Source organism: Hemiscyllium ocellatum, chromosome 12, assembly GCF_020745735.1.
Source record: "Hemiscyllium ocellatum isolate sHemOce1 chromosome 12, sHemOce1.pat.X.cur, whole genome shotgun sequence".
NCBI classification, from domain to species: domain Eukaryota; kingdom Metazoa; phylum Chordata; class Chondrichthyes; order Orectolobiformes; family Hemiscylliidae; genus Hemiscyllium; species Hemiscyllium ocellatum.
The window spans coordinates 34,150,187-34,177,562 of NC_083412.1; the positions used below are offsets into that span (position 1 = coordinate 34,150,187).

At 40.6% G+C, this 27,376-nt stretch overlaps 1 protein-coding gene across 1 annotated transcript; it reads right to left on the bottom strand.

Annotated features, from left to right (window-relative positions):
* Positions 1-5,319: 5,319 nt before the first annotated feature.
* upk1a (uroplakin 1a) lies at positions 5,320-25,509 on the bottom strand. The gene is made up of 8 exons (XM_060832985.1): positions 25,411-25,509; positions 19,441-19,520; positions 15,771-15,971; positions 14,747-14,821; positions 12,891-13,013; positions 10,549-10,728; positions 7,748-7,831; positions 5,320-6,275 (listed from the first exon to the last, which is right to left on the bottom strand). Exons 2-8 carry the CDS (start codon positions 19,507-19,509, stop codon positions 6,225-6,227), a joined length of 783 nt encoding a protein of 260 aa, XP_060688968.1. The 5' UTR covers positions 19,510-19,520; positions 25,411-25,509; the 3' UTR covers positions 5,320-6,224.
* Between the last annotated feature and the right edge of the window lie 1,867 nt (positions 25,510-27,376).

Sequence of the window (27,376 nt, forward strand, 5' to 3'; positions counted from 1 at the left end):
AGTAGGTGCTGGATCTAAAGAAGCCAAACCCCAGCAAGGTGTTATGAAGTGATCCATTCAGACTCCCTGCTTAGTTTCTGCCAAACCTGCCTAACCTGTCAGGCAGCACATAACTGAGAGCAGTGTCACCTGTCAACATCCACGTTAGGACTTACGTAAATAGTCAAAATCTTAGGTCTTCTGCTGTCCTGTATATATATTTTTCAAACCATCATTAAAAAGAAGAGATCATACAAAGGAAGAAACCACACCCATTCAAGTCATTGACGTTATTGTTTCATCACTTATTGCTTCATGCTCATGAATGGTTTAACCATTATATTTATACGTCTTAGGTTTTAATCTTGGATATGGCCGCATTGCTGATCCAGCCCTAAAAAAATGTCTTCCCTCCTCTTTGCTCAATGTACTGCTGATTCACGGGATTACATTCTGTGGACAATAGATTCAACACCCGATGTAACTTTTAAAAGAGAGCTGGATATTTAACAGAAAAGGAGAAGTTTGCAGAACTATGTGGAAAGAGCAGGGGAGTGACAGTGACTGGGCTGCTCCTTCCCCAATCTGGTCTATGACGTTAAGGGTATTTCCATCATCTATCCTGTTGCCCTTTGCTGCTCACAAAGTGTCCAGTGCATCAAACACAGGCACACACACCCAAGAAGCAGCATCATGATACTTGCACATAATTCCTGGAGGCAAGCTGTGTTGGGGAGTGTACCACAATTTTTGTAATTGAAAGAATGGTAAAGCACTTCCCTTAGGTTGTATATCTCTCAGCCAAATGAACTCTCCATTGAATTCAAACAAGAAGCATTTTATATTAACAGATAATCTCTAGAAACATGGCTGAGGGTATTATCAGTGATCCAGTTCTCCCTAAGCACAGCCAGATTGCAGGAAGACATTACAGATGAACAATGTAGCAGGAGTAACAAAACCGTAGGTGTTCAAGAGAGAAAAAAGAGTCGTGTGATTAATTAGTGGGGATGATTGATAACAGTCTAAGATAAGAAAGAAATATGAAAGAAAATAAGAAAACGTTACACCCAGATCTAAATTTGAATGATTTATGTAGGATGTCAACAAAGTTTCTGGTCAATCAGCTTTCCTGGGAGCTTGCTACTGTATACTTCCAGTTTTCTTTGTCCTTAATCCCTCAATCAGCTCTTGGCTTTAATTACAAATTATCTGCAGTTTAAATCTCAACTTCCACTCCCTTTTGTTGAAAGCACCCCCCCCACCCACCTCCCCCCTCCAGCTGAAGTTCCCCAAGTTGTTATGGTTTCAGACAATATGGTTTCACATTGTCAAGGTCCCAGTTTCAATAATGGAGAGTGTAGGAGGGCCTATCAGGAGCAGCATCAGGCATAGCTAAGCATGACATTTCAATCAGGTGAAGCTACAGACTAGGACAATTTGCTTGCCAAACCATGCAAGTTGCAAAGGCGATGGGCCTTAGCAACATTCCTGCAATAGTTCTGAAGACTCGTGCTCCTGAACCTGCCACACCCTTAACAGAGCTGTTCCAGTACAGCTACAATACTGGCTAACAATTGACAATGTGGAAAATTGCCAGCTATGTCCTGTACACAAGAAAAATAGGACAAATACAACCAAGCAATTACCGCCCCATTAGTCTACACTCCATCCTCCATGAAGTGATGGAAGGTGTCATCAACAGTGCTATCAAGTAGCTCAGCAATAACCTGCTCAGTGACACCCAGTTTGGGACTCACTAGGACTACTTAGCTTCTGACCACATTACAGCTTTGGTACAAACATGCAGAAAAGGGCTGAGTTCAAGTAGGTTTGCAGATGACACCAAAACTGGAGGTGTAATGGACAGCAAAGTAGGTTACCTCAAAGTACAATGGGATCCTGATCAGATGGACTGATGGGCTGAGGAGTGGCAGATGGAGTTTAATCTAGATAAATGTATGGTGCTGTATTTTGAAATGGCAAATCAGCACAGGACTTGAACTTTTAATGGTAAGGTCCTGGGCAGTGTTGCTGACCACAGAAACCTTGGAGTGTAGGTTTGTAGTTCCTTGAAAGTAGAATCTCAGGTACATAGGTTAGTGAAGAAGGCATTTAGCATGCCTTCCTTAATTGGCCAGAGCACTGAGTATAGAAGTTGGGAGGTAATGTTGTGGCTGTACAGGACATGGGTAAGGCCACTTTAGGAATATTGCAAGCAATTGTGGCTTCCCTCCTATCGGAAGGATGTTGTGAAACTTGAAAGGGTTCAGAAAAGATTTAAGGAGGATATTGCCAGGGTTGGAGGATTTGAGCTATGGGAGAGGCCGAATAGGCTGGGGCTGTTTTTCCTGTTGCGTCAGAGACTGAGGGTGACCTTATAGAGGTTTATAAAAGCATGAGAGGCATAGAATAGGGTAAATAGGGGTTGGGAAGTCCAGAACTAAAGGGCATAGGTTTGGGGTGAGAGGAGAAAGAATTAAAACGGACCTAAGGGGCAGCTTTTTCCACACAAAGGGTGGTTTGTGTATAGAATGAGTTGCCAGAGGAACTGGTGGAAGCTGGTACAATTACAATATTTAAAAGGCATTGGGATGAGTCTATGAATGGGAAGGGTTTAGAGGAATATGGGCCAAGGTGTGCTGGCAAATGGGACTGAATCAGATTGGGATGCCTGGTCAGTATGGACGAGTTGAGATGAAAGGTCTGTTTCTGTGTCGTACATCTCTATGAGTCTATGACTTTAAGTGAGGTAAGGATGACAGCCCTGGACATCATGGCTACATTTGATCAAATGTGGCATCAAAGAGTCCAAGCAAAACTGGAATGCCAGGCAATGACTATCTCCAACAAGTGAACGTAAACATTCAGTGTCATTAACATCACTGAATGAGCATGATCTCACTAATATCATCCTAGAGGTTACCATTGATCTGAAAAGCACCACCATATTAGTCTTGTGGCTACAAGAGTAGGTCAGAGGCTAGGAATCCTGTAGCAAGTAACTCACCTTCAGACATCCCAATTAGACAGTTAGAATATGAGACAAAAAGACTGCATTGCTGTCTTTGGGAACTTCCTGTGTGCAAATGGTTACTGCATTTCCCTCATTACATTAAAGACTTCTGTATTGGCTGTTAAGAGCTTTGAGATGCCCAATGGCCAGGAAAGCATTATATAAATGCAAGTCTTGAATTTTACCCCTTCACTTGTCTTATCACAGTGACTATAATCTGCTCTTGTCACACATTAAATCATAATTGAGTGCATTAGAGTCCTATACACTATGTTTTCTTCCAGTTTGATTTGACAAATGGCTATCTGACTCCTTGGTTCCCTTTTGTTGAGGCTCATGCACTTGCACAAAGTTATAATCTTCTGCCACTACGAAGTACTCTACTCCCTCCCTAGAGCACCTTTCAATGGAAGAGTTTTACATGTAAAATGTAGAAAAAAGTTAATAATTGTTGAGACAAATCATGACAGGACTTACATTCTTAGTGGTAAAGTCCGGGGGACTGCTGCAGAACAAAGGGACCTTGGGTTACTGGATCAAAGTTCCTTGAAAGTGAAGTCACGGGTAGATAGGATAGTGAAGAGGCGTTTGGTATGCTTGCCCTTTATTGGTCAGAGGACTGAGTATAGGAGTTGGGAGGTCATGTTGTGGCTGTACAGGACATTGGTTAGGCCACTGTTGGAATACTGCACTCAATTCTGGTCTCCCTGCTATTGCAAAGATGTTGGAAACATGGAAGGGTTCAGAAAAGATCTACAAGGATGTTGCCAGGCTTGATGGGTTTGAGCTGGAGGGAGACACTGAATAGGCTGGAACTGTTTTCCCTGGGTTGCTGGAGGCCAAGGGGTGACCTTATAGAGGTTTATAATATCATGAGGGGCATGGATAGGGTAAATAATCAAGGTCTGTTCCCCAGGGAGGAGAGTCCAAAACTGAAGAAGACAGGTTTAGGGTGAGAGGAGAAAGATTTAAAAAAAGGGACCTAAGTGACAACTTTTTTTGCACAGAAGGCAGTGCCTAATTGGAATAAGCTGCCAGAGGAAGTAGTGCAGGCTGGTACAATTACATGTAAAAGGCATTGGGATGGGTACATGAATAGGAAAGGTATGAGGGATATGAGCCAAATTTTGGCAAATGGCACTAGATCAGTTTAGGATATCTAGTCAGCATTCACAAGATGGACCACAGAGTCTGTTTCTATGCTGTACTATGTGCTATGATTCTAATTACATAGACCAGACAAAGACTTTTTTTAAGAAAGAGATTCAAGCTACCTCTAGCATTCTCTACCAGCACTGGGAGGTACAATTAGCAGTCATTGCACATCAAACTTTTACACTTAGCACAAAGTCCTTTCTCAAAGTAATTGATTTTGCTTCAATTCCCATTTTACAAGCCCTAGAAACCTACTATTCCAAGACCTCTAGGACCTTCATTTGTACCTTTCCAAAATGCTACTTTGAGACACTGAGACAAGTGAAGCCTTTGCAGTCCAAATTCCTGGTCAATGCAGACAGCAGAGCAAGATCTATGTTTGCTCCTATCTTCAGGATGAACACTTTAATTTGCAGAAACCTGAGACAGTCAAGTACTAACAATCCAGCACATCTAACAATCAAACTGCAAAGTGATTCTTCAAATTTCAGGTCTGTGTATCTCCACCAGGTGATATCTTTCCAGATAAATGAATTTGGATAAAGAAACAAATGCATAACATGTGGAAAAAGGTGATTAGAAAACATTGCCCAAAAGTGTGGTGAAGGCAGGTTCAATCATAGCATCTAAAGAGGCTGTTAGATGATTATTTGAATATAAACAACATGCAAGGGACTGGACAAAGGTAGGAGATTATTACCAAGTCTTAACACTCATCTGGAGAGCCAGTGTTAACATGATGGGCTGAATGGCTTCCTTCTGCATACTGTCAATTGTAATTACAGAATAGAACATGTACAGTATGGAAGCAGGCCATTCAGCCCATCGAGGGCTACACACCAATCCTCCGAAGAGCATTCCACCTGCTCCTCTCCCCCACCTATCTCTGTAACCCTGCATTTCCCCACAGCCAATCCACCTAATCTGCATATCTTTAGACTTCAGTGAAGATGTCATCATTCTTTCATGTTAGAGTGAGTATCCAAGAGACCAGAGACATTATCCTGCTGGATGATTATGATCTGTTCAAGAATTCTGGAGCTCAACTTGATTAACCTTTCTTGTAAGGTTTAATTTAAGCAATTGCACATTAACCTTCAGGGCAATAATTTATTTTTAAAAATTAAATGATTTGTACACTGGATAATATAAAAAGAAAACCCATAATGTACATTATATATTACATGTTTAATATTCAGTTTATAGAAGAGGTGGAAAATATACCAAATTCATCACCTTCACTTATAGTTACTTTCCTACAAAATTTGTTATCAGGTGTTTTTACATTGATAACCCCAATGTCACAAAAAGTAACAGTCAACAGTACAATTATATTTGTTTACATTACACTAGAAACTGACCGCTGCATGCAGATCATTTCATTATTCAAGAAGACATTGATGATAATTTGATTACTTTAAATATGTAGGTTTAAATTTTAAGGTTGGAAGAATGAAAGGCTTAGACACTTAAGGTTTTTCTTTTGCTATGCTATGACTAAAGGGATTGTATTTCTTTCTAATCTATCCCCTTGTAGGAAGCCAGTTTAACGACTAATCTGCCCTCAAGTTACAAACTGTGGAACAGAATCCTAACCATCTGTGTAGCTAGGAGTAGCTGAACTATCATTTAAAGTTGAACATAGGTTCATCTATTCTCACCAATTCAGGGTACTTAATCCTCGCCAAGAGCTAAGAACTTCGTGAGGCAAATAGAATCCAATTCCCACTAGCAGTTATAGTTTATGGTGAAGCTAATATCATAACATTGTTACTGGGTTGAAGTTCAGGCAGATGTACAGAAGTTTTCTGAACCTTGGCCTATTTTCATCATCCGATAAAATTAAGAGTACTTTAAAAGTGCAGAAACAACAACTATGTCTATTATATAAGATCTTCGCCAGGTCAGTAAGTGGAAGATGCAAGAGGAAATCTGAGGGGACTGAATATAAACAGAACAGATTACAACTCCCAATACTTCACAGGTTCAGACTAAGAGTCCTCAGTATTGCCATACAAGGTGGGAAGGTTGCAAACAGATTTGATTTCAAGTCCATGTTTGAAGTCCAATGCCATTAATTGTTCAGTATTGCATAGAAGTACATTGATCCAGCAAGGACAAAGAACTGAAACAAGAAGAAAACAAAATATTAACTTATTCTATAAAGTCTATCCTATGTTATCCATACAGAAATAGTCAAAATACATTTTTCACTATCATTGCAACTTCCGCTCTTAGGATGAAAATAATAATGCAATAATAACCATGCTGGTTGAGCAATAAATATTGGCTAATTCAAGAGGGAAGCAAGGGATTCTCTCTTGTGTAAGAGCTATTTTATCTTGTACAGTGTAGGTGGAACCTGTTTCACATCTAATCCAAAAGACAACTATTCCAATTACTGCACTGAAATGTCAGGCTGGAGTGTTTGTCCTCTGGATTGAGCCAATCACGTATCTATAAGTTATGTTCTATCTTCTCTACCCAATCCATGACTCACTTCAAAAAACATTCATTATTTCTCCAAAGAATTTGTGTATGATTAAAGTATCAATTTCAAATTAAATTTAGTGCATCATAGACTCTGTACTACAATAATGGATGAATATAAAGGGAGCCTGTTTTCTGCAGATGATACATTGACTGGAGCTTCTTCAGTTAATAGCACAAAGACAGAGAAACATTAATGAACAAAAAAAAAATCTCATGGTTTAATTACATGTGCCGTTTCAACTCGATAAGTGCTGAAACAATTACAACTGTAGTACAGGCTTTAGTCTATGGAATGCTTATGCTCTATCCCAGACAGCAGTGGATATAATTGATTCAAGACGGAGTAGATAGGGTTTGTCTTAAAGTCAACAAAATCAAAAGAATTATGGGACTGACAAAGAGTGATGTTGAGGCCACAAGCAGCTCAGTCATGATCTTATTGAATGGCAAGGCAGGCTGAGGAACAGCTAAATGGTTAAATCCACCTTGTAATTCTTGTGTTCACCTAAGCACACTCAGGAATTCAGTAACTCATACTGCAAAATGTATTCACTGAAGTTAAAGTAGGGGGTGAGTGCTGAAAGCCTCCATGCCATAGTTCAATGTTGGCATGAACTTACTAGGTATCATGTGAATGTTCATTTAGGAAACACTATCAGCAATTGATTGCACCAAATGGAGCAACAATCTAGTCTAGTAGAAAGGAGAAGAGAAGCAGACAAAACAATTCTGCTATATTTTAAAAAGCTCATATCAAGGCCAAATGAAGCCATTGGCTGCTTTTATTTAAAAATCCAGCATCAAGTTACAAAATCAAATAATATGACATTCAATGCTCAGATCTGCTTGATGAGACCAAGGAATATTCACTCAAGTTATTCAGATGATTAATCAGCAACTTTGATTTACATGACAGCCTGCAAGGCCTACCACACCGTGACAATTAACCTATATGCATGGTAACAGCTTTCTGTTCAAAAAAAAATTGTGCACAAAGTTTGAAGGAAACATAGCACAGGGCATTACTGTATGATCAATGTATGGTAGGATAATGCATTGACAAGCAAAATACTGCGCATGGAAAAGAAAAAGAAAGAGACTTACAGTCCAACAAAGGATAGCAAATCCAAACCATGCTACACCCCAAGCATGTCTGTTCAGAGGGCCAGAAATAAATTCAAAGCATCCCTGCAAAAATATAAGAGCAATCAGAAATTATAGTTACACCAATTTAAAAAATATACTAATAAATTCTTCAAGTTTCCTTGGGATAAGGAACTGCATGAAATTAGACTGAATACAATGAGCACAATGTGGTGGATTATGTACAGCGTGGAACAACATGATTCAGGGGACTTATTGTTTATCTGATCGTGGCAACACAGTGGCTCAGTGGTTAACACTGCTGCCACAGCGCCAGAGACCAGGGTTCAATTCCAGCTTTGGGTACCTGTCTATGTGGAGTTTGCACATTCTCCCCATGTCTGCATGGGTCCACTCTGTAGGGATTCTAAGATTCTATAGGACTGACATATTACTAACAGAGAAGACACCATTATAGAATGAGTATATGAAGAAAGAGACCCTAAAGACTATACTAGAGAACAGTGTTTGAGAGTTCGTGTAGAAGAAGAAGTGCTCCAGTAAACAAGGAGATGAACGCCCTTACTTAGCAATAAAAAAAAAGTCCACATAATCTCAGGTACCCACAGCCAGATTAGTATATTTCAGACTGGTATCTCAGTGTACAGATTAAGTATTGACTTGGAAAGCAGAAGATAATGCAGTTGGTACTGCAATAGGACTTGTTGTTTGTCAAATACAGAGAAGATTTGTAGCTCAGGTTGAGATTTTGGATGTAGGTTTGCTCGCTGAGCTGGAAGATTCATGTCCAAACGTTTCATTACCCTACTAGGTAACATCTTCAGTGGGCCTCAGGTGAAGCACTGCTAAAATTCCTGCTTTCTATTATTATGCGTGGATTTCTTTGGGTTGGTGATGTCATTTCCTGTGGTGATGTCACTTCATGTTCCTTTTCTCAGGGGGTGGTAGATGGGGTCCAACTTAATGTGTTCGTTGATAGAGTTCTGGTTGGAATGCCATGCTTCTAGGAATTCTCGTAAGGCAAGCCAAACAATGAGATGCATAAGAATTTTGGATTTGCCAATGTTTCTTCTGTTTACAGAGCAGCCAGCACCTTGAAAGCATGATCACAGATTCTCATTTTTAATGGGAGTCAACTTGTAAGGTATTGTCACCCAGCATACTATCGTGGGCATGCAACCACCCACTAGCAAAGTCAAAAACTGATTATGACTTATGTATAGAACAGATACAACGTATGTCCATCAATACAACTTGTTCATTTTTACATTTCAGAAAGAGGACACTTCAATCAAGTTCAAGCTAATTTTCATTTTGTATCTGTGTGGTACACTTTTCTCCTCACCATTTGTGGGTCTTGGTTTGCCCTTAGCTATCTTTTCAAGATGTGGTTTAGTTGCTAACCTTTTTAGTGTAGAGGAGCCAGTAATCAAAATGGCTGTCACACAAATCCCTCTTGCACGTGGTTTCATGTCTCCTGTTGTTAATCGTTAAATATTCCCTCCCCAACCCCTGTGGAAATGATTACTATAAATTTCTCACAACTCCCTTAACATGTTCCCAATCAGTTCAGGCAGAGCCAATGAAGGTGTTTGAGCAATTCCAGCTAAAAAAAAAATATGCAATAGGGCACCACTAATGGAATTGGACAGACTATATTGCAACCAATTAGGATTTGATTCTTTCAGTTGCACAACTTGTATGCAACACTGTTAAGGCATCAAACTGCTTCATACATGGGCTAGATTGGTGAGTAAATAAGTTTTAGCCAGACCACACGATGTGCTTGCCCTCCTCTGAGGTGAGTAAATGTAGACTAGTGGGGCTTGCATCATCTTGGGCAAGTATCAAAGTTCGGCTTTCATACAGCCTTCCTAATTATCTAAAGCCCTAATTAAAGTCTGTGTAAATCCATCGTTTAAGTAGTTACTTACTCATCTTTTATGGAGAAAGAAATTGTGGTCCAAAATTTTTTTAAATTCTATACCGCAGGTAGTCAGCTCTTAAAAAGTACATGATTTGGAGGAGCCAGTGTTGGACTGGGGTGGACAAAGTTAAAAATAACACAACACCACATTATAGTCCAACAGGTTTATTTGGAAGCACTAGCTTTCGGAGCCCTGCTCCTTCATCAAGTGGTTAAGAAGCAGTGCTTCGAAAGCTAGTGCATCCAAATAAACCTGTTGGATTATAACCTGGTGTTGTGTGATTACTAACTTAAAAGGTATGTTTGCTTTCCTCTAAAGAGAAGTGTCATTGTGAACCCTAACTTCTTTTCTTGTTGGTAACCCCATAACCTTAGTCTCCCATGATCAAACAGCTGTCTAACTCAGCCTGGGATATATTGTTCAGCAGGTGGATGTCAGTTCATCAGCACACCAAATCAGCATGAACAGGACCTCAGTGACCATGCAGCCTACAGATAATATTGACTCAGCCTCCACTATTCACAGGGGAAAAGGTGACCAATCCTAATGATCCTCAGAAATTTCACCTTATCTCCATGTTGAATGGAGATCTCTTCTAAAACTCTCTCTCATCAAGTTCCTCAGAATTTTTTGTTTCAAGTGAGTGATCACCTCTCATTCTTCCAAGTGAAATGGGCACAAGCCCAACCTGCTCAATCTCTCCTCAAAACAATTGCTTTGTCCCAGAAAGCAGCTTGGTGAGCCCTTCCTCAACAGTTTCCATTTTATGTACCCTTTAACGGTTCAAAATGTAATTCATTACTCCAGGTGCAGTGCCACCAATACCTAGTACAGTTGTAACAAGGAACGTGAATAATCCAAGCTTCACATTACCTGATCATGAACAAAGCCACGAACACCAAGTTTGCAACCATCCACATTTCGAAATTGGTCAACAAAGTCGGTTGTACAGCATTCTCGTGGCCAGGGGAAATCGGAATCCAAATGGGTTGATCTGAATACAGAGTTGAAGTTAATCCAATCCTGGGGTCCTCTTACACCACAGCAGTTATTCTGCAAGAGAAAAAAAAGAACAACTTCATCTACAAAGATGCGACATACTGTCTCTTCACAAGGTCTGCATACTGTAAAACCAAAGCAACTTCCAGCTGTGGAACAGATGAAGTGAATGCCTTTTTGGCCAGCCATCTTCAAACAATTGGGGAGAGATGCCTTTTTTCTCACTCAAATGAGCTACTCTATTAACTGTTTAGATGTTAGAAGGAAGAGATTTCATGGTACTGTGCGTTGATGGTTTTTCTTTTATCATGATTTCTTCCAAACTAGGCAAAAAGAAGTCTCAATGAATATTAGAAATACAGCAACACTGAAAGTATACATCTCAAACAACAAACCACAATTGTTAAGATACATAGACCAGAAAAAACAAAATGGTGGAAGAGTGAGGGCGAGGACAGGATCACATGTAGACAGAACAGAGTTGACCCACAAAAGAGAATCTTTCATCCCACCTAACACAAAGAAATGCAAGTGCCGAAGATCTGAAACAAAAGCAGAAATTGTTGGAGAAACTCAGCAGGTCTGGAAGCATCTATGGGGAGAAAGCAAAGTTAACACTTCCAGTCCAGTGACTCTTTATCAGAATGGTTATCTGAATTGAAACATTGATTCTGATTTCTCCCTATAGATGCTGTTGAGTTTAATCAGCAATATGTTTTCCCCATCTCCTCGGTCATTTCCAACTAAGGTACCAAGAAAGCAGGTGTACACTAATATATAATCCAGTTTCCATGCTAATTTTTTTTTAAAAATTGTCACTTTTCTTAATCTCAGTAGTTAAGCTTCTTAACAGCCCAAAATAAAAAAAAAATAGGCTGTGTATTGGGTCAAGCATTAAGATTTATTCCTCATGTCCTTCACTCAAAATTCCACTTCTGAAGGAATCTGAAATGCTAATAATTCTTTAGGTTTCTCACCCCCACAGGATGAAAATGATCCCAAATACACCACTTACTACATCTAAATATGACTCACTAGCCTAACGCTTCAGTGTACCTGTAGAGATAGGGTTTAAAAACATCACTCATCATTATAAATGAAATGAACACAAGCCCGACCTACTCAATCTTTTCTCATAGGAAATCCTGGACTCAGAAATCAGCCTAGTCACCCCCCTCAATAGTATTTACGATATATAGTTGATACTCTGGGATATAACTGGTCTCAGTACTTTGTTAGGAGGTTGGAATCTTTATGCTGCTCTATAATCTGATTGTGTATCCAGCTTATTAATAAACTGTTGCTGAACAGGAACCTAGAAGGCTGGGTTGAGCTAGTAAGAACACAAATTAGAACAATACACAAGCTCCCTCTCTTCTTAGAATCATAGAATTTTACAGCCATTTGACCCATTGTGTATGCACTGCATCCCAAAAAAAATGCTACCAATTAGTCCCATTCTCCAGCCCCATCTCTGTTGCCCTCTAAAGTTATCACTTTCAAGTATATATCCAGCTCTTTTTGAAGTGGAATCCACTTCCTTCATTCTGCCAGGCAGCATATTCCAAATCCTAACAACAGCCTCAGCAAAGAAGTTTCTCCTCATCTCACCCTTGGCTCTCTTGCTGACAATTGTGACCCCTAGTTACTGAAATGAGTCAAAAAGTGTGGCACTAGGAAAGCACAACAGGTCAGGCAGCATCAGAAGAGCAGGAGAGTCGACATTTCTTCATCAGGACTCCTCGGATGAGGCCTGATCTGTTATGCTTTTGCAGCACCACACGTTTCAACTCTGATCTCCAGCATCTACATTCCTCACTTTCTCCTAGTTACTGACATACCAACTAATGGAAACAGAATATCCTACATTACTATCTCTGAATTGTTTATAAAATTTGAAGACCTCAATAAGGTCATCTCAGCTACAAGGAGAATGACTGAAATTTTCTAATTTTTCCTTGTATCTAAAATTCCTCATTCCCGGTATAATTTTAGCAAATCTCCTTTGCAGTCATCAGGGATTTGACATCCTTCTTTAAATAATGTGTCCAGAACCTGAACTCAATACTCCAAAAGTAGTCTGACTAATGATTTGTAGAGGTGTAGCATCACTTCCTTGCTTTTATTCTCTACACCTCTATTTATAAAACCCTGAGTCTTATTAACAACCATTTCAAATTTGTCTGGCTACCTTCAAAGAATTTTGCCTTACTTACTTCAGTCATGACGCGATTCCAAGAACGGGTGAGCTCCGTATACTTTGTGAACTGATCATCATTCTGCCAATTTCGGTTATCATATAACTGGAGCATTTGCTTGAGGAAAAAGCTTGGAGCCAGCTGAAAAATAATATTTGGAAAGATGTTGAGAAAAAAGTGTAGAAACTATTTGAAATCTAGGAAAAATCACAACCGAGAGAGATTTCCAAAAAAATGACCATAATTTTAGCGAAGAAAACTAAAGAATAATAGGACCTCATACCTCAACAAACAGGTTTACAATTAAGAAGAGTTATTGGACCCAAATTCAGAGTTGGAAGAAAATGTTCCAAAGAGCCACCTATTTGCTTTCCCTTCCAAAGCTGATGGATCTCATGTATTTTAAACAATCCGTAAGTTCTTTAAACTGTTTCTTTTTGGCCAGAATGCAAGTTGAATTTCAAGATTTAGTCTAAAAATCAACCCGGCAAAAAAAAATGAAGCCTTTTAAAAAACAGTGGTTTTTAAAAGGAATGTGACAAACTTGTAGACTTTGGACTGACACTCATTGCATGCTTTTCCTATAAAGCAAGATGACTCAGGATTACAAGCCATGTTAGAGGAAATATTAGCCAGACCAGACTTAGATTTGTTGACATTTAGTAAAATGAGTGTATCTTACTGAAATCATAAATATCTTAAGGTGTCCTGACAGGGTCGATGCTGAAAGAATGCTCTCTTTACAAAACCCATTTAAGGCAGTGGTTTATCCTCCTGAGAAACATGAGTAACTGGAACTCTTCTCTAATGAGGAGCGGAAGCAGATTCATTGATTACTTTTAAAAGGCAGCGGTAGATAGATCCTTGACTAACAACATAAAAAAAAGGGGTGAGGAAAATGGCACCGGGATAGGCATCTCCCCGTGGGCAGGTCTGCATCTGTAAAAACTTGGGAGCATTCTTGATACCTACCCATCCCACATTGTCAGGGCCGGGTGGCCTCATAAGGCCTGCATACCCATGCGCCAACTGAGACTTTGAAGAGCTTGATAAAGATCTCTCAAAAGGCCTTTACCACCAGTCTTATTCCCAGCAGAGGGAGATCAGAGCCACTTGTACAGCCTACCAGATTTCACTGAACACTCTGGTAATTGGTAGACTGTTTCCTGTGGGGCTGGGACTGACAGCCGCCAGCTATAAAAGGAATCTCACCCCCAACACAAAATCTGGCCCTTTGCAAACCCTTGGAATGAGCAAAAAGCAGGTTTCAATTAAATGATTGATAACAACCTCATTTTGCAAAACGAAAAAAATATATAATGTTAGAATTTGAGTTGGATTGCAAGGTCACAGTCATGGGCTTGTATTGTGTGTTTGTGTCAAACAATCCAGTTCAGTCACAATTCCCTATCAGATGCCGTCAGCTGAAGTTTCAGTTCATTTACATTTTGATCTGAACTTAATGAATATTCAAAGCTTCTGAGCACCAGAAAATCCAGGAGAAATACTTCAATTTTCTAGGTTACAACACTTCTACAAACTCAATTCACCAGGTTATTCAGATCTGCAATTATTTTCAAAATAAGGAAGCAGTACTGCCAAGCTGTTATCAAATGACAAAATGCAGAATGAAACCTCCTTAAACCATTATTTTACAGCACCAGTGTTTATTTATGCACCTTATCATTGTTTTGCCTTTCCAACTTCCAAGATGGTAAATTTGATTAAAACTTATGTTCAATAAAAATTATGTACTGAGATTGATCAATCACCATTCTAGGCAGGACTTCCATTCATTATAGGAGAATTGATTTGACCAAATTATACAGAGATTTTAATTTTTATGTTTGATCATGAGGAAAGAGGTTACTTACAAAGTCCCTGTGCGTTGCAGCTGTGATGCATGAAGCAACTTCAAAGATGTAAACAATTAGCATCAAAATAATGTACTGAAAGAGAACACCAAAAAAAGTTACTAACTAATATAGACCTTAAACTAGAAATAAGATAATCCCTACAGATTTCTTCTTCAAGAGGAACACGATTCAGATTAGCAAATGGTAAGTTTCCAGGGGCAAGATTAATTGCAGCTTTTAATTCCTTCATGGACAGTGGTGCACTACTACATTCAAGTAGGCAGTCTGGGACTTCAATTCCATAACTAGATGGATGTGCATCTTTCTTTACTGTTTCATGGGATTGCCTGCATTTGGAGCAATTTTCACAGGCCTTTTCAGAGGGCACTTAAGAGCCAATCATGTTGCTGTGATCTGGAGTCAAATGTAGCTAGGTCAAGGCAAGGAGGGCAGATTTCCTTCCCTAAAAAGGAAAGGACATTACTGAACCAGGCTGTAAAAACAATCTGATCCTAATGGTCATCATCACTAAGACTCTTATAAATCCTGATTTTATTCATTAATTTAGATTTCATTGGCTTTTGTGGTTGAATGTGAACACGTAGGATTAGCCCAGGCATCTGGATTAGTAATTCCCTAACCTGACATTTCAGTGAAAATGTGCTTTTGAGTATCAAAACAATCATATTTCAAATGCAACTGTTCTTTATTTTGAAAAATTTACCCCACACTTAAACTGATATATTTAGTCAGTATTTCCTGGCAACTTATTATGCATAACAGGACCGTTCACTAAACACTATTGGTAAGCAAAATATTTTACAAATTCCAAAATGACTGGTGTTTCAGCAGCAGTCCATGTAAAACCATTCAACTGGGATGTAAAAAGGTTCCATGCCAGATCCAAGTTCAGATCAATACAATGTTTATGGCATTATGTCAGGTTATTGCTAATCATGTACTGGACCAGGCAAATGCACTAATCGAAAGCAAATGACAAATTGAGATAAAATAACAGCTATCAGGCAGAATTCAAACTTACTGTTAGGATAACATTCTTGGCTGATTTCATGATTCCAAATATACCAACTATGCTCAGTAGAAACAGGCAGAAGCCAACAAAAAGTCCAATCCAAGCTGCAGCAAAAATGTCAGTGTTGTTAGCTGCTGCAAGTAGAGGCCAGAGGTCATTTTGATCCGAAACATGGAAAATACATTCAGCCGTCAATGCAATGCCGCACAGCTGCAAAGAGAAACCGAGAGTTAACAGACAATCTTTAAACACTTGGGCCTGGAGATGTATTTCACCATACTCCTATACTCAATACTCTGACCAATAAAGGAAAGCATACCAAACACCTTCTTCACTATCCTATCTACCTGCGACTCCACTTTCAAGGAGCTATGAACCTGCACTCCAAGGTCTCTTTGTTCAGCAACACTCCCTAGGTTCTGGATTAGTGGTGCTAGTGTATAAGTCCTGCTCAGATTTGCTTTCGCAAAATGCAGCACCTCTCATTTATCTGAATTAAACTCCACCTGCCACTTCTCAGCCCTTTGGCTGATCTGGTCCATATCCTGTTGTAATGTGAGGTAACTCTCTTTGCTGTCCACTACACCTCCAATTTTGGAGTCATCTGCAAACTTACTAATTGTACCTTTTATGATCGCATCCAAATCATTCACTGGTCACAGGCCTCCAGTCTGAAAAACCTCCACCATCACCCTCTGTCTTCTACCTTTGAGCCAGTTCTGTATCCGAATGGCTAGTTCTCCCCGTATTCCATGAGATCTAACCTTGCTAATCAGTCTCCCATGGGGAACCTTGTCGAACACCTTACTGAAATCCATATAGATCACATCTACTGCTCTGCCCTCAATCTTTTATTATTTCTTCAAAAAACACAATCAAGGTTGTGAGACATGATTTCCCACGCACAAAGCCATGTTGGCTATCCCGAATCAGTCCTTGCCTTTCCAAATACATGTACATCCTGTCCCTCAGGATTCCCTCCAACAACTTGCCCAACACCGAGTTCAGGCTCACCGATCTATCGTTCCCTGGCTTGTCTTTACCGCCCTTCTTAAACAGTGGCACCACGTTTGCCAACCTCCAGTCTTCCGGCACCTCACCTGTGACCATCAATGATACAAATATCTCAGCAAGAGGCTCAGCAATCACTTCTCTAGCTTCCCATAGAGTTCTCGGGGACACCTGATCAGGTCCTGGGGATTTATCCACCTTTAACCATTTCAAGACATCCAAACACTTCCTCCTCTGTAATCTGGACATTTTGCAAGATGTCACCATCTATGTCCCTATAGTCTATATCTTCCAAATCCTTTTCCACAGTAAATACTGATACAAAATATTCACTTAGTAGTCAGAGTCTCAAAAGGAAAAGAGCACTCATAAATTAATGATTTGTATAAGTTGCTAAATATCAGACACAAATAAAGCTTTTAATATTTCAAACACTAAAATACAAACTGTTCTGCAGATATAGATAATAGTATCATTTTGTCCTTCCACACATTATATAGAGTGTAAAATGAATCCAGCCACACCCGACCATTAATTTGGCAATGTTGGAACCACCCTAATGAGAACGCACCCATAGCTTCAGCTTCAATATCAATCACGTAAGTCTTATTTGGAATGAAACAGACTGCCAGATAAAAGAAATACAAAAATCATTAAATTTACAGAATAGGAATTAGGCATTAGTGAAGTCTTAGTTCAAATGGTCAGGTCAGCTAATTGTTTGTCTCGTTAGGCATTTCCTTTATTTTCTGTTTTTGTTCAAGATTTATTATGCCCTCTGGTCCTATTTTCCCTCATGAGGTTTACTTTCTCAAGCCCCCATAGAAATCGAATGTGTTTTAATGAGAACATCTCTCATTCTTCTAAATTCCAATAAGTAATGTCCCAACCTGTTCAATCTTTACTCGGAAGACAATCCCTCCACTAGGACATCCTAGTGAACCTTCTCTGAACTGGTTCCAATGTTCCCTTAAATAAGAAGACCAAAATTGCTCACAGTACTCCAGATGTAATCTCACCAGCACCTTGTACAGTTGTCATAAGATTTCCCTACTCTTGTAATCCAACCCTCTTGAAATAAGGGCCAACATTCCATTAGATTCCCTGCTGCACCTGTGTGCTAGCTTTCTGTCTTTCATACAAGTTCATTTGTTGCTTTCTGCAGTTTTGCTCTAATTAAATAGTCTTCTGTTTCTTCTTTTGTTCTCACTTCCAAAGTGAACAACTTCAGATTTTCCCACATTATGTTCTATTTGCCAAGTTTTTGCCCACTTTCTTAACACATCAATAATCATTCTATAAACTGTCTGTATCTTTTTCAGAAATGACCTTCCCATCTATTTTTGTGTCATTTGCAAATTTGGCCACATACATTCACTTCTTGCCTCCAAATCATGAATATATATTGTATACAGTTGTGGTCCCAGCACTGATGCCTCACTGGTCATAGGGTACACCAACCTGAAAAAAAAACAACTCCGTAGCCCCACTTGCTGTTTCCTGCCCATTAGCTAATTTGCTATCCATGCTAATTCTTACATTAACAGCTGCTATAGAAAAGATATTGCTAACCAGAAAGTGTCCAGAAAGATTTACAAGGATATTGCCAGGATTGGAGGGTTTGAGCTATGGGGAGGGGCCAAATCAGGAGGGGTTTCTTTTCCCCTCTGGAGTGTTGGAGGCTATGGGGTGACCTTATAGAGGTTTTATAAAATCTTGAGGAGCATGGATAGAATGACTAACCAAACTTTTTTCCTGGGTAGGGGAGTCCAAAACTAGAGGGCATAGGGTTAAGGGGAGAGGGGAAAGATTTGATGGATCGGATGGGCAACTTTTTTAACAGGAGCATGGCGCATGTATGGAATGAGCTGCCAGAGGAAGTGGTGGAGGCTGGTACAATTACAACATTTAAAAGGCATCTGGATAGGTACATGAATAGGAAGAGTTTTGAGGGCTATGGCCCAAATGCTGGCAAATGGGACGAGATCAGTTTTGGGTATTGTCAGCATGGATGAGTTGGACCAAAGGGTCTGTTTCCATTTACTAGTGTTAGTTCTCATGTACAGATTCAAACAAAAAAAACATTTCTTGTAAACATAAATGGAAGAAAGGAAGTTAAGGATCCAGTATAAAAGACTCATCTCGGCCAGGTAGTTTATTTAAAGGAAATGATTAGAACAGTTTGTATGCACTGAAGGAGGAAGTGCAGACATATTGCACACTCGAAATTGCTTTGAAGTAAAATTGGGTTTACTTCTAATGCCAGTTCATGGAGAAAACAATGTTGACTAGATTGTAGTATTATGCAAAGGGAGGTAATAAACTGGATCACTTACAAAATGCAGTGCAACTCACTGGACACAATGCCTGCACACTTAATTTTAAAAGTCTGGTACTAGGGGAACCTTTGCTACTTGCAAACATAGAACTGACTATCTTCAGGAAATTGTATGTAGATAGTTGAAAAGACACAAATATTCCAACAATTCCATTCACTACTAAATAACTAGAAATGCGAAATCACACTGAAAGGTCTAAAATGTAAAAAAAAATTGCAAACTCTGCTAAGAATTATTTTCCTACAAAATGGCAATAAACCTCACTTCTAGCAATTCTCATCATAACAGCAACATGAACACAATTCATTAATAGTTTGGCAAATACATACCAAGATGACAACATTTCCAAAAATAAGCAATCCCTGGAAAACCCTCACTCCAGAGCTAGTGTTAGCCATTTTCTGATCACCTAAAATAATAAGCAGAAAAAACATTTGATATTAAAATTCCTTTGAATCTGGCAAATGCAAACTACCAGACTACTGTTGAAATTGAATCTTGGAAAGAAAGAATATTGTACCGCTTTATAGTTTCAGAATGCACCGTATAAACAGAAATGGTTCAAAGATGGCACAATTCGGGTTTGAGCTTCAAATGTAGTAGAGAAGGGTTTTTTTTTTAAATCCATTTATTTATAGCTGCCATTAGTAACTGATATTATATATTCCAATGAGATGAAAAAATTCCTCAAAATACAAAAGTCTGATTATTCAGACTAAGTACTTCCATCATATACCATATTTCACCTCACAGATTAGTTCATACAATGTTCATCGAACTGATCTTACACACAGATAAAAATCATAGAATGCAGCAAGTGCATCGTCACTCAGAATGCAGTTGATGACTGAAAATAAAAACTTCAGACTAAATCCTCTAGCATAGTGCCAGGAGAATGCATCATCTGCAAGACGCATTGCAGCATCTTTCAAAGGCACCACTGACAACATGTTTCCAAATCCACCTGGAAGGAGAAAGGCAGTAGACACATGAGGCCGCCTAAAAATTGCCATGAAAGTTACACACCATCCTGAAACAAACATTCTTTCATTGTTTCTAGGTCAAAGTCTTGCAACTCCCTCCCTAATAGCAGGGATGTAGCTACCCCACATACTCTGCTGTACAGTACAATGCATCTCACCACTTCCACCTTCAAGAAGAACAAGCAAGAAGGTCAGTCTGGCTCGTAACATGCTCTTCACACGATTTTTTAATAAAAATTCTGAATTAGTTGACCATAGCCATAGGAGTAATTGCTGCATTACAAAAGAAATATTGTGGAGGTGCCGGTGTTAGAATGGGTGGACAAGTTAAAAAATCACAACAGGTTTATTTGAAAGTACTATCTTTCAGAGCACTGCTCCGTCATCAGGTAGCCTGTGCAACAGGATCATAAGACACAGAATTTATTGCAAAGGACCATAGCGCCATGCAACTGACATGATATATTGAACAAACCAAGATTACTGTGAGGTTTTTCACCTTTTAGAACGGGTTGCTGGTTTCAGTTCATTAATGAAAGACTTAGATGAAAAACTTAACAGCAATCTCAGTTTGTTCAATATATCATGTCAGTTGCATGGCGCTATGATCCTTTGCAATAAATTCTGTGTCTTATGATCCTGCTCCACTGGCTATCTGATGACGGAGCAGCGCTCTGAAAGATAGTACTTTCAAATAAACCTGTTGGACCATAACCTGGTGTTTTGCAATTTTTTTTAAAAAGCAAGTAGCAATAGGAAAAGGCCATTCTGCCCATCAACGTTACACCCAAAACATTGATTTCTCCACCTCCTGATGCTGCCTGGCTTACTGTGTTCTTCCAGCTTCCTGCCAATCTACATTGAGCTTGCTCCACCATTCAATGAGATCATGGCTGATCAAAGAATCCTCATCTCCACTTCTGCATTTGTCCCATAAATCTTAATTCCCTAATTTGATTAAAATATAATAATTTCAGCCTTGAATATACTTAATGACCAAGACTCAACAGTCCCCTGACATAAATAATTCCACAGATTCCCCATGTTCAGAGGATAAATTCCTCTTCGTTTGCCTTACACAAGTTACCCTTGACTACGATTTTATGCCTTCTCCCACAGGGGATACAATCTTTCCACACCTACACTGTCAAGCCGCCAAGAATCTTATGTTTAAGCACATTATTCTCTCATTCTACTATTACACTCTCGCCAACATTTCATAAGAAAATCTCTCCACACCCTTGAGAACCTTCTCTGTACTGCCTCCAATTCCTCAGATAAAGAGGATAAAAACTGTTCATAAACTTCCAGCTCTGGTCTGACTCGTGCCTTATATAGTTTTAAAACAGTTTCCCTTTTTGTACTCTATTCTCTTTAAAATTTAAAGAAAAGGTCAATAATTCATTTGCCCTCCTTATTACCCACTGAACTTAAACGTCAACTAATTGATTTATCCACAAGGACCCACAAATCCCTGCACTGCAGCTTTCTGAAATCTTTCCTCCATTTAAATACTCAGCTGTCCTAAGTGCACAGCCTCACATTTTCCCCACATTATATTTCACCTGTCAAATTTCTGTTCTCTCACTTAACCTGTCTCTATCCCTCTGTAATCTTGTAACGTTTTTGTACTTGCCTCAACTATTTTTGTATCATCCAAATACTTGACAATAGTACATTCACTTTTCTCATCAAGTCATTAATATATGGTATTGAATTGTGGCCCCAGCACTGACCCTTGTGATACTCCTTTAGTTACAATTCATGACCCTAAAGATGCCCCCTTTCTCCCAACTCCTGTTAGTTAGCCCATCCTCTATTCATACTAGTGTACTAACCCTAATGCTGTGGGCTCTCATCTTAAAGGACCTTATATGAATACCTTTTGGAAAGGGAGACAGTATTTAAATGGACAGTTTTGCTGTTCATAGAATTCCTACAGTGAGGAAGGAGGCCATTCAGCCCATTGAGTGTACACCAACTCTCTGAAGAGCATCCCATGCACACCTGTATCCTGTAGCCCTGCATTTCCCATAGTTAATCCTCCAAACATACACATCAGAGCATTTGAAGGAAACCTATGTAGACATGGAGAGAAATATGCAAACTCCACACTGTCACCCAAGGCTGGAATTGAACCAGTGTCCCTGGTGCTGTGAGGCAGCACTCTAACCAGTGAGCCACCATGCAGCCCCCAAAGGGTCCCTACTACAAGGCCTTTAAAGTAATAAGATAGTCCCAGATGCTACACAGTTATGTTCATATTAACAAGTGACTAAATGCTCGATCAGAGAAAGAGGCACAGAGCAGCATTCTTTTTAAAGGAAAGAGAAATGCAAAGAGACTATGAAGGGGGTTTCAAGCATAAGCAATTAATTAAAGCAGCAGGGTTCTGGAAAATCTCTTTGGAACTATGGAAAAATGAGCACAATTGTAACTCTCAGTTACTACCTCCCCAGGATAGTTAGGGAGGCAAGATTATCAAAATGTTGTCACTGTGCTCAAATGATCAGTTCGCCTCTTAATCCCAGTGTGAGAGGTGAACATAAGGATTGGAGGGGATGGAGCTGGTCATTTAGCTCAATTGTCTAGACAGTTGGCATGCAGCACCAAGTGATGCCAAAGGGTGGTTTCAATTCTCTCAGGGACTCTTGCTGTCAACATCTTCCCTCATCTAAGGTTACCCTAAAGGTGAAACTCCCATCAGCCATCTCCCCACTCTCATGAGAGAACAGCCAGATGGTCCAGTAAGACTATGACAGCATTACAGTTACCTTACCAAACAAACAGTCAGGTATCAGAGGTCAGTAACCAAGCAACTCCAACCCAACCTAGCCTGCAAGATGGGGTGGAGCACTAAAGCTCCAGACTGAAAAATCTCCAGTCAGTCAGTCAATCATTAGACAATAGCCATGGGCACATGTATGGGCTCCAGCTATGCCTGTCTCTTTGTTGGCTACGTAGAACAGTTGATCTTCCGTAATTACACCGGCACCACTCCCCACCTCTTCCTCCGCTACATTGATGACTGCATTGACGCCACCTCATGCTCCCGCGAGGAGGTTGAGCAATTCATCAACTTCACCAACACATTCCACCCTGAACTTAAACTTACCTGGCCCATCTCTGACACCTCTATCCCCTTCCTGGACCTCTCCATCCCCATTAAAGCCAACCAACTTGACACTGACATTTTTTACAAACCCACCGACTCCCACAGCTACCTGGATTACACTTCTTTCCACCCTACCTCTTGCAAAAATGCCAGCCCGTATTCCCAATTCCTCCGCTTCTGCCGTATCTGCTCCCAGAAGGACCAGTTCCACCACAGAACACACCAGATGGCCTCCTTCTTTAGAGACCGCAATTTCCCTTCCCACGTGGTTAAAGATGCCCTCCAACGCATCTCGTCCACATCCTGCACTTCCGCCCTCAGACCCCACCCCTCCAGAACACCCCTGGTGCTCACCTTCCACCCTACCAACCTTCACATAAACCAAATCATCCGCCGACATTTCCGCCACCTCCAAAAAGACCCCCCCACCAGGGATATATTTCCCTCCCCACCCCTTTCCGCAAAGACCGTTCCCTCTGTGACTACCTGGTCAGGTCCACGCTCCCCTACAACCCACCCTCCCATCCTGGCACCTTCCCCTGCCACCGCAGGAACTGTAAAACCGGTGCCCACACCTCCTCCCTCACCTCTATCCAAGGCCCTAAAGGAGCCTTCCACATCCAAAGTTTTACCTGTACATGCACTAATATCATTTATTGTATCCGTTGCTCCCGAAGCAGTCTCCTCTACATTGGGGAGACTGGACGCCTCCTAGCAGAGCGCTTTAGGGAACATCTCCAAGACACCCGCACCAATCAACCACACCACCCCATGGCCCAACATTTCAACTCCCCCTCCCACTCAGCCGAGGACATGGAGGCCCTGGGCCTCCTTCACCGCTACTCCCTCACCACCAGATGCCTGGAGGAAGAACGCTTCATCTTCCGCCTCGGAACACTTCAACCCCAGGGCATCAATGTAGACTTCAACAGTTTCCTCATTTCCCCTTCCCCCACCTCACCCTAGTTCCAAATTTCCAGCTCAGCACTATCCTCATGACTTGTTCTACCTGCCTATCTCCTTTTCCACCTATCCACTCCACTCTCTCCTCCCTGACCTACCACCTTCATCCCCTCCCCACTCACCTATTGTACTCTATGCTACTTTCTCCCCACCCCTACCCTCCTCTAGCTTATCTCTCCACGCTTCAGGCTCTCTGCTTTTATTCCTGATGAAGGGCTTTTGCCCGAAACAGCGATTTTACTGCTCCTCAGATGCTGCCTGAACCGCTGTGCTCTTCCAGAATCTGGTTTCCAGCATCTGCAGTCATTGTTTTTACCTAATTCTCAAATTAAGCTTATTTAAATAAGGCAATATGAAAAAGGTATCCCTGTTGGCACATTTTACTCCAGCAAACAACTTAAAGAGACAACCAGATACCATAGGAATTCACAACATTCTTTTCCCCAGTTCAGAAGCGACTGTAGTCCAGATCATTAATTGAAATGTGAGGGGGGGGGGAAAAGGAGGAGAAAAACAGGTTTGTCCACATTCTTAAAAGAGACAAATACCAACACAGAAAGTCATCAGCATGGAAAAAAAAAGCAGAGTCATTAAGAACAATTAAAAAACGCACACATCAGGAGGAAGAACAAGTTTAAAACTTAAACCAAATCCTTGCCCAACTTACACATTTCTAAACTGGCCTAGTTAGATTACAAGTAAAAGATCAGTGACAAGCACCAGGGAGGATCATAGCGCACCGCACCCTAACAGGTAGGTCTCGTTTATGTCAGCGATCACACACCGGAGTGAAACAGGGCAGGCTGAGAATTCACAGCAGAAGACCAAAGATCCGCCTCGAAATACCACAGGGATCGCAAAAGGAGCAGCAGGACGAAAGCGAAGCTCAGATTTAAGTCAACCGTCCCGACAGAGTTGAAGAGGTAATGCTGCCACAATTTCAGCCACCTGCCCTTTCAGTTACATCAGACAACCAACAACTAAGTTTTTAAAAAATGAGCACCTCATTCCTTAAAGCAAAAAAGTGCTGTCAAAATTTCCTGAAACCGACTAAATACTGAGCAGCATTAAAGGAAAGAGAAATGTAACAGGATAGAGCGAGTAATGGGCACAGCAAGTTCTCAAAAGTAGCCTCAGCAGGAATGCAGATGGTAACACGCGTGGGTCTGGGGACCTGACTCAGGGATAGCTTCACCTCTCTGGGTGGCTGCTGCTGCTGCTGCTGCTGTGTCTCTCACCTGGTTTAGCCTTGTCCGGCTGCACGTCCCAACCTCTTCACTCTCCCTTGGTTTCTGCCCCGACAGGAGCCGCCCAGACAAGTTTTAAAGCCCCGAGCAGCTCTCGCGCTTGCGCACCATGCCAATCCCACCTGTGCCACACCTCTGCTCCAATGTCCTGCCACAGCATTGCGAGTTTAACCAGAGTTATTCCCAGAAAGCAAACATTCCTTCGAATTTATTTTTTTAAAAAACATAAAGAATATACTGAAAGCAGCCAAAAAGAGAGACCTGACCTTCCAAAACAGAGAATAGGAATGAATAGGGGTCGAGAGTGTGATGCTGGAAAAGCACAGCAAGAGAGGCAGCATCCCAGGAGCAGGACAGTCGATGTTTCAGGCATAAGCCCTTCATCAGGAATATAATGCATACATACATACACACACATATATATAATATCAACAATGTGGCTGAGAGAATGAAATGTAACGTTTCCAAACACGATGACACAAACTAGGTGGGATTGTGAATGGTGAGCTAGCTATAACTAGGCTTCAAGGCAACTAAATCAAGTTGTGTGTGAGTAAATATATGGCAGATGCAGTATGATCTGGGTATGTGTGAAATTATCCACTCTGGCAGAGAAAACAGATGAGCAGAGTGTTATTTAAATGGTGATAGTTCCAGTATGGGTGGAACTTGAACCCAAGCTGCCTGGCTTAGAGGCAGGGGCACTACCACAAGAACTTTTGTGTGTCCTTCTACACTAGTCATCAAAAGCAAACTTGCAGGTACAGCCAGCAGTTAGGAAGGCAGCTGATGCAAGGCTTCATTGCAAGGGGAATTGAGTACAAGAGCAAGGATGTTTTCGAGGGACTTGATGAGACAACACTTGGATGTATTGTGTACAGTTTTGGCCTCCTTACCTTAGAAACACTTGCCAGGGCAAGATAGTGCAATGAAGGTTCACCAGACTAAATTTCTTCACTCAGAGACTGATGAGTTTTGGGAATTATCTGTCATAGGTGGCTGTGGGGGCCAAGTCAATTAATAGGTTTAAGAAAGAAAGATCGATTGCCAGAGGTGAAAGGTGCAAAGGGGTATGCCAAAAGTACGGGATGTTATGTGCTTGGCTTTCCCAGTTTCTGAACATGCATCGTGATCAGCTAAGCTAGGAAGTCAGTCAAATAGATGAAGCACATAGAAGAAAGTTATCCATACAATGTATATAGCTGTAAGGACAAAGAAATGCAGAGGCAGAGAGTGGAGGGAAGCAGTTTATTTGGAAAAAGGACAGGTAATTAAGCAGAGATTCAAAAGGATACCTTGCAAGAGCAGAGATCAAACATTTGGTCAATAGAAAATGGGGTTGTCCAAATGTAGCTGAAGGTCCTAGCAAATGGTGGGAGAACACATCATGATACTTATTGAAGCTGGGGTGAAAGGGGCATGGCACAGTGTAGGTCACAGATATCAAAACACCAGTGGTGTGCCACAAGGATCGGTGTTGAGTGCACTGCTTTTCGTCATTTTGTATAAATAATTTGGCTATGAACATAGAAGATATAGCTTGTAAGTTTGCAGATGACATCAAAATTGGAGTTGTAGTGGACAGCGAAGAAGGTTACCTTGGAGTACAGCAGGATCTTGATCAGATGGGCCAATGGGCTGAGAAGTAGCAGATGGAGTTTAATTTAGATAAATATAAGGTACAGCATTTTGGAAAAGCAAATCAGAACAGGACTTATACACTTAATGGTAAGGTCCTGGCAGTGTTGCTGAACAAAGAGACCTTTGCATGCAAGTTCATAATTTTTTGGAAAGTAGAGTTGCAGGTGGATAGAACAGTGAAGAAGGCGTTTGGTATGCTTTCCTTTATTTGTCAAACCATTGAGTATAGGAGTTGGGAGGTTATGTTGCGGCTATATAGGACATTGGTTAGGCCACTTTTGGAATATTGTGTGCATTTCTGGTCTCCCTCCTATCG